General features: G+C 38.6%; 1 protein-coding gene across 3 annotated transcripts in view; it reads right to left on the minus strand.

Moving 5' to 3' along the window:
- Positions 1–8,231, minus strand: part of LOC100560102 (tax1-binding protein 3) — a 121,556-nt gene that overhangs the window by 100,352 nt on the left and 12,973 nt on the right. For 2 of the 3 annotated variants that reach the window (XM_062959601.1, XM_062959605.1), the window contains exon 3: positions 6,884–6,961. In XM_062959601.1, the coding sequence (XP_062815671.1) occupies positions 6,884–6,961 (78 nt within the window). Of the gene's footprint in view, positions 1–1,531; positions 2,139–6,883; positions 6,962–8,231 lie in introns of those variants that run through there. The other variant, XM_062959606.1, reaches the window with a different exon arrangement.

Below are 8,231 nucleotides of genomic sequence, written 5' to 3' on the forward strand. Positions count from 1 at the left end.
GTCTTCAATGGAATTTTAGGGTGCCTTCTGTGGAATTTGTGCGTGGGTGTGTGTGGTGTTTTCCATGGGATTCGCAGAGTCTTTGTCATGGGATTTGCAGAGACTTTTCCATGGGATAAGTAGGATTTTTCCAAGGGATTCACAGGGTGTTTTCCATGAGATTTTAGGGTGTTTCCGTGGGATTTGCAGGCCATCTTCAATGGAATCTTTAGGGCATCTTTTGTGGAATTTGTAGTGTTTTCCATGGGATTTGCAGAGTCTTTGTCATGGGATTTGCAGAGACTTTTCCATGGGATTCGCAGTTTTTTCCCCGTGGGATTTGCAGAGCATCTTCCATGGGATTCGTAGGGTGCCTTCCATGGGATTCGTTGGGCATCTTCCATAGGATTCTTAGTGTGCTTTCCATGGGATTTGCAGAGTCTTTGTCATGGTATTTGCAGAGACTTTTTCATGGGATTCGCAGAGACTTTTCCATGGGATTCAGAGGATGATTTCCATGGGATTTGTAGGCCATCTTCAATGGAATTTTTAAGAGGTCTTCTGTGGCATTCATAGGGACTTTGTCTTGGGATTCGCAGAGTCTTTGTCAAGGGATTCGCAGAGACTTTTCCATGGGATTCGCAGAGACTTTTCCATGGGATTCATAGGGTGATTTCCATGGGATTCGTAAGGTGTTTTCTGTGGGATTTGCAGGCCGTCTTCAATGGAATTTTTAGGATATCTTCTGTGGAATTCGTAGAGCATTTTCCATGGGATTTGCAGAGTCTTTGTCAAGGGATTTGCAGAGACTTTTTCATGGGATTTGTAAGATGTTTTCCATGGGATTCATAGGGTGATTTCCATGGGATTTGCAGGCCGTCTTCCATGGAATTTTTAAGAGGTCTTCTGTGGCATTCATAGGGACTTTGTCTTGGGATTCGCAGAGTCTTTGTCAAGGGTTTCGCAGAGACTTTTCCATGGGATTCATAGGGTGATTTCCATGGGATTCGTAAGGTGTTTTCGTGGGATTCATAGGGTGATTTCCATGGGATTCGTAAGGTGTTTTCGTGGGATTCATAGGGTGATTTCCATGGGATTCTTAAGGTGTTTTCGTGGGATTCATAGGGTGATTTCCATGGGATTCTTAAGGTGTTTTCGTGGGATTCATAGGGTGATTTCCATGGGATTCTTAAGGTGTTTTCGTGGGATTCATAGGGTGATTTCCATGGGATTCTTAAGGTGTTTTCGTGGGATTCATAGGGTGATTTCCATGGGATTTGTAGGCCGTCTTCAATGGAATTTTTAAGACGTTTCTGTGGCATTCATAGGGTGTTTTCCATGGGATTTGCAGAGTCTTTGTCATGGGATTTGCAGAGACTTTGTCATGGAATTTGCAGAGACTTTTTCATGGGATTCGCAGAGTCTTTGTTATGGGATTTGCAGAGTGTATGTGCCCGACAGATCCCGAAACGTTTTACAGAGAAACAACGACCGCGTGCACCGATTTCCGGGACATTATCGTCCTCCTCGCAGCGACGACACAACAACCACATCCGGTCCTCAGAAAGCCCTGCTCGGCTCGTTTATTGATTGTAATACAAACAATCGAGAACCACTTTCCCCGTCCCTTACAAAACAAGGCGAGTGCGGTGAATTACGAGTCAGTGTTGTGTGCGCAAAAAAAATATCCTCCACCCCCCCCCCCCCCCAAAAATCATACAGTTTTATCAAAAGATAGAGGCTGAAAAAGCCATCTTGGAATCAGAAATACAAAAGGACACAGTGATCAAGAGGCATCCGGTGGCGGCGTCAACTTCGCCTTCGCCCGTCAGACAGAGAATCAGAAAGCAGTAATATACTGAAATAAGTTAGTGATTGCAATGTACAGGGAGGGAGGGGGGTATATTTACAGAGGACCGGGCCGGACCCCCGGCGGTGGCCATCTTGGGAGAGGCAGGGGGCCTTGCCTCTGCCAAGATGGCGCCCGTCTCCGTCTCTTCCAATGGGACTCAATGGCACGGGGGTCCCATCATGGACTGCTGGACGGCCTTCTGGAGCGAGTGCCTGGTCACCAGGAGCCGGACCACCTCCTCGTTGCGCTTGGTCAGCCGCTTCCGCGCCTGGTCGTGGGTCACCATCGTCATGTCCCACCCGTTCACCTGCAACGTCCACCAGTCCACCTCATATTATTATTATCATATATATTTAAAAGTGAATTATATATCTCAAGGGATATATATATAAATATATCTCTTTAAGGGATATGTCTATATATATAAAAGGGTAATGGCGTCGCGGCGGCGGACAAAACAACTAAACTAAACGCCACACAACCTCGAAAATTGACAGCACAACCTCTCATCCATGCCTCTATATATATCTCTTTAAGGGATATACCTATATATATAAAAGGGTAATGGCGTCGCGGCGGCGGACAAAACAACTAAACTAAACGCCACACAACCTCGAAAATTGACAGCACAACCTCTCATCCATGCCTCTATATATATCTCTTTAAGGGATATACCTATATATATAAAAGGGTAATGGCGTCGCGGCGGCGGACAAAACAACTAAACTAAACGCCACACAACCTCGAAAATTGACAGCACAACCTCTCATCCATGCCTCTATATATATCTCTTTAAGGGATATACCTATATATATAAAAGGGTAATGGCGTCGCGGCGGCGGACAAAACAACTAAACGCCACACAACCTTGAAAATTGACAGCACAACCTCTCATCCATGCCTCTATATATATCTCTTTAAGGGATATATCTATATATATAAAAGGGTAATGGCGTCGCGGCGGCGGACAAAACAACTAAACGCCACACAACCTCGAAAATTGACAGCACAACCTCTCATCCATGCCTCTATATATATCTCTTTAAGGGATATATCTATATATATAAAAGGGTAATGGCGTCGCGGCGGCGGACAAAACAACTAAACGCCACACAACCTCGAAAATTGACAGCACAACCTCTCATCCATGCCTCTATATATATCTCTTTAAGGGATATATCTATATGCATATATATATATATATATATATATATATCTTTAAGGGATATATCTATATGCCTCTCTCTCTCTCTCTCTCTCTCTCTCTCTCTCTCTCTCTATATATATATATATATATATATATATATATATATATATCTTTAAGGGATATATCTATATGCCTATATATATATATATATCTTTAAGGGATATATCTATATGCCTCTATATATATATCTTTAAGGGATATATCTATACGCCTATATATATATATATATATATATATATATATATATATATATATCTTTAAGGGATATATCTATATGTCTCTATATATATATCTTTAAGGGATATATCTATACGCCTATATATATATATATATATATATATATATATATATCTTTAAGGGATATATCTATATGCCTCTATATATATATCTTTAAGGGATATATCTATACGCCTATATATATATATATATATATATATATATATCTTTAAGGGATATATCTCCATGCCTCTATATATATATCTTTAAGGGATATATCTATATATATAAAAGGGTAATGGCATCGCGGTGCCGGACAAAACAACTAAACTAAACGCCACACAACCTCGAAAATTGACAGCACAACCTCTCATCCACGCCTCTACGTTCATACAACAAAAAGAAAAGAAAAATTAAGTCCTGGCCACAGCAACGCATGTCCGGGCACAGCTACTATATATATATATATATATATATATATATATATATATATATATCTTATATAGACACACACACACACATATATAATAATAATTATTTTTATGCCCCGTCCCATCTCCCCGAGCGGCCAAGCCCAGGCAACAAACAATATAAAACTCAGCAATGAAAACAAATCATAAACAAATCAAATCACATAAACCAATAAGCACACTTTGATAAAAAAAAACCTGGGCCAGAAAAGTGCAGATAGTTTTATACGGCACAAATTAGGAAAGAGGTAGGTACCAGGGACTATTATATATAATCTATACGTAATTTATATATATATATATATATACACACACACACACATACATACATACATATGTACTTTTATATGCAGAGACATATATAATTTATATATATAATTTACTAGCTATGCCCGGCCACGCGTTGCTGTGGCGTTGTCTGGTGGTGTTGGTGAGAACTTGTTGAGGTAGTGATGGTATTGAATGTCTGTTGTATGGTTGTCCTTATGTTTAGTATGCATTTGGTTGTTTGTGTCCTGTGAAAGTGGTGAGGGTAGAGGGGGGTCTATGTCCCTGTGTAGTATTGTATAGTATTTATACGTTGTCCATGTGTTGTGAATGCTTGGATTGTGTTCTGCTGGGCTGGATGGCCCTTAGGGGTCTCTCCAAACTCTTGTGCCTGTCCCCTGGGCTGAGTGGGTTGCTAGGAGACCAACTTAGCTTTGTAACTGGCAGCAATTGGATAAAAACAATTATTCCTCTCCCTCTAATGAGGACTTTATTTTTCTTTTCTTTTTCTTGTATCAACCTAGAGCCGTGGACGATGGGTTGTGTTGTCAAATTTCGAGGTTGGGGGGCCTGTAGTTTTGTTGTTTTGTGCGTTGCCCTGATGCCATTACTCTTTTATATATATAGATTTTATTATTTTCTTGTATTATTTTTAGTTATTTTCTGTTATAGTATTTTATTGTATCAACCTAGAGGCGTGGATGATGGGTTGTGTTGTCAAATTTCGAGATTGGGGGGCCTGTAGTTTTGTGGGTCGCCGTGATGCCATCACTCTTTTATATATATAGATGAACGTAGAGGCCTGGATGAGAGGTTGTGCTGTCAATTTTCAAGGTTGTGGGGCGTTTAGTTTAGTTGTTTTGTCCGGCGCCGTGATGCCATTACCCTTTTATATATATAGAAGACTAGCTATGCCTGGCCATGCGTTGCTGTGGTTAGGACTTTATTTTTCTTTTCTTTTTGTTGTATGAACGTAGAGGCGTGGATGAGAGGTGGTGCTGTCAATTTTCAAGGTGGTGGGGCGTTTAGTTTAGTTGTTTTGTCCGGCGCCGTGATGCCATTACCCTTTTATATATATAGAAGACTAGCTATGCCTGGCCATGCATTGCTGTGGTTAGGACTTTATTTTTCTTTTCTTTTTGTTGTATGAACGTAGAGGCGTGGATGAGAGGTTGTGCTGTCAATTTTCAAGGTGGTGGGGCGTTTAGTTTAGTTGTTTTGTCCGGCGCCGTGATGCCATTACCCTTTTATATATATAGAAGACTAGCTATGCCTGGCCATGCGTTGCTGTGGTTAGGACTTTATTTTTCTTTTCTTTTTGTTGTATGAACGTAGAGGCGTGGATGAGAGGTGGTGCTGTCAATTTTCAAGGTTGTGGGGCGTTTAGTTTAGTTGTTTTGTCCGGCGCCGTGATGCCATTACCCTTTTATATATATAGAAGACTAGCTATGCCTGGCCATGCATTGCTGTGGTTAGGACTTTATTTTTCTTTTCTTTTTGTTGTATGAACGTAGAGGCGTGGATGAGAGGTGGTGCTGTCAATTTTCAAGGTTGTGGGGCGTTTAGTTTAGTTGTTTTGTCCGGCGCCGTGATGCCATTACCCTTTTATATATATAGAAGACTAGCTATGCCTGGCCATGCGTTGCTGTGGTTAGGACTTTATTTTTCTTTTCTTTTTGTTGTATGAACGTAGAGGCGTGGATGAGAGGTTGTGCTGTCAATTTTCAAGGTTGTGGGGCGTTTAGTTTAGTTGTTTTGTCCGGCGCCGTGATGCCATTACCCTTTTATATATATAGAAGACTAGCTATGCCTGGCCATGCGTTGCTGTGGTTAGGACTTTATTTTTCTTTTCTTTTTGTTGTATGAACGTAGAGGCGTGGATGAGAGGTTGTGCTGTCAATTTTCAAGGTGGTGGGGCGTTTAGTTTAGTTGTTTTGTCCGGCGCCGTGATGCCATTACCCTTTTATATATATAGAAGACTAGCTATGCCTGGCCATGCATTGCTGTGGTTAGGACTTTATTTTTCTTTTCTTTTTGTTGTATGAACGTAGAGGCGTGGATGAGAGGTTGTGCTGTCAATTTTCAAGGTGGTGGGGCGTTTAGTTTAGTTGTTTTGTCCGGCGCCGTGATGCCATTACCCTTTTATATATATAGAAGACTAGCTATGCCTGGCCATGCGTTGCTGTGGTTAGGACTTTATTTTTCTTTTCTTTTTGTTGTATGAACGTAGAGGCGTGGATGAGAGGTTGTGCTGTCAATTTTCAAGGTGGTGGGGCGTTTAGTTTAGTTGTTTTGTCCGGCGCCGTGATGCCATTACCCTTTTATATATATAGAAGACTAGCTATGCCTGGCCATGCGTTGCTGTGGTTAGGACTTTATTTTTCTTTTCTTTTTGTTGTATGAACGTAGAGGCGTGGATGAGAGGTTGTGCTGTCAATTTTCAAGGTTGTGGGGCGTTTAGTTTAGTTGTTTTGTCCGGCGCCGTGATGCCATTACCCTTTTATATATATAGAAGACTAGCTATGCCTGGCCATGCGTTGCTGTGGTTAGGACTTTATTTTTCTTTTCTTTTTGTTGTATGAACGTAGAGGCGTGGATGAGAGGTTGTGCTGTCAATTTTCAAGGTTGTGGGGCATTTAGTTTAGTTGTTTTGTCCGGCGCCGTGATGCCATTACCCTTTTATATATATAGATATATAGTTATGTATATACTTTATTATTGTGTAAACATATATATACAGTTATAGCAAGAGGAATAATAATAATAGTCAGCCTCCACTCTATATCTTGCGTCTTGAATAATAATACAGTATAATACAGTATAAATGTGAGCACACGCAAAGCCATGCAACGAATACAGATTGACCGTGAAAAGAAAAGAAACCAGGCTCACCTGCATGATCTTGTCTCCCACCTGGAGCCCCGCCACCTCCGCCGGGCCCCCCTCCGTCACGCGTGTCACGTAAATGCCCTGGAAGGGAAGGACCGGAGCATCCGTCAGTCACGCCAACCCAGAACGGCGGACAAAAAATATTACAAAACCACCCACACACACACATATATATCTATTATATTATTATTATTATTATTTGTATGACACAGCAAACAAGATAGATATGCTGGGTTTTGTAGGGTTTTTATTATATTATTATTATTATTATTATTATTATTATTATTATTATTATTATTATTATACTATTGGTGCCTTTGAGTCTTCTCTAGGAGAGGAAAGTGCAATATTATTATTATTATTATACTATTTGTGTCTTTCAGTCTTCTCATGGAGAGGAAAGTGATTATTATTATTATTATTATTGGTATCTTTGAATTCCTTCTAGGAGAAAAGTGAGATATTATTATTATTATTATTATTATTATTATTATTATTATTATTATTATTATATCTGTGTCTTTGAGTCATCTCTAGGAGAGGAAAGTGGGATATTATTATTATTATTATTATTATTATTATTATTATTATTATTATTATACTATTGGTGCCTTTGAGTCTTCTCTAGGAGAGGAAAGTGCAATATTATTATTATTATTATTATTATACTATTTGTGTCTTTCAGTCTTCTCATGGAGAGGAAAGTGATTATTATTATTATTATTGGTATCTTTGAATCCCTTCTAGGAGGAAAGTGGGATATTATTATTATTATTATTATTATTATTATTATTATTATTATTATTATTATTATACTATTGGTGCCTTTGAGTCTTCTCTAGGAGAGGAAAGTGCAATATTATTATTATTATTATTATACTATTTGTGTCTTTCAGTCTTCTCATGGAGAGGAAAGTGATTATTATTATTATTATTATTATTATTATTATTATTATTGGTATCTTTGAATCCCTTCTAGGAGGAAAGTAGGATATTATTATTATTATTATTATTATTATTATTATTATTATTATTATTATTATACTATTGGTGCCTTTGAGTCTTCTCTAGGAGAGGAAAGTGCAATATTATTATTATTATTATTATACTATTTGTGTCTTTCAGTCTTCTCATGGAGAGGAAAGTGATTATTATTATTATTATTGGTATCTTTGAATCCCTTCTAGGAGAAAAGTAAGATATTATTATTATTATTATTATTATTATTATTATTATTATTATTATTAGTATCTTTGAATCCCTTCTAGGAGAAAAGTGGGATATTATTATTATTATTATTATTATTATTATTATACTATTGGTGCCTTTGAGTCTTCTCTAGGAGAGGAAA

The sequence above is a fragment of the Anolis carolinensis genome, unplaced genomic scaffold (assembly GCF_035594765.1).
Source record: "Anolis carolinensis isolate JA03-04 unplaced genomic scaffold, rAnoCar3.1.pri scaffold_7, whole genome shotgun sequence".
Classification (NCBI taxonomy): Eukaryota; Metazoa; Chordata; class Lepidosauria; order Squamata; family Dactyloidae; genus Anolis; species Anolis carolinensis.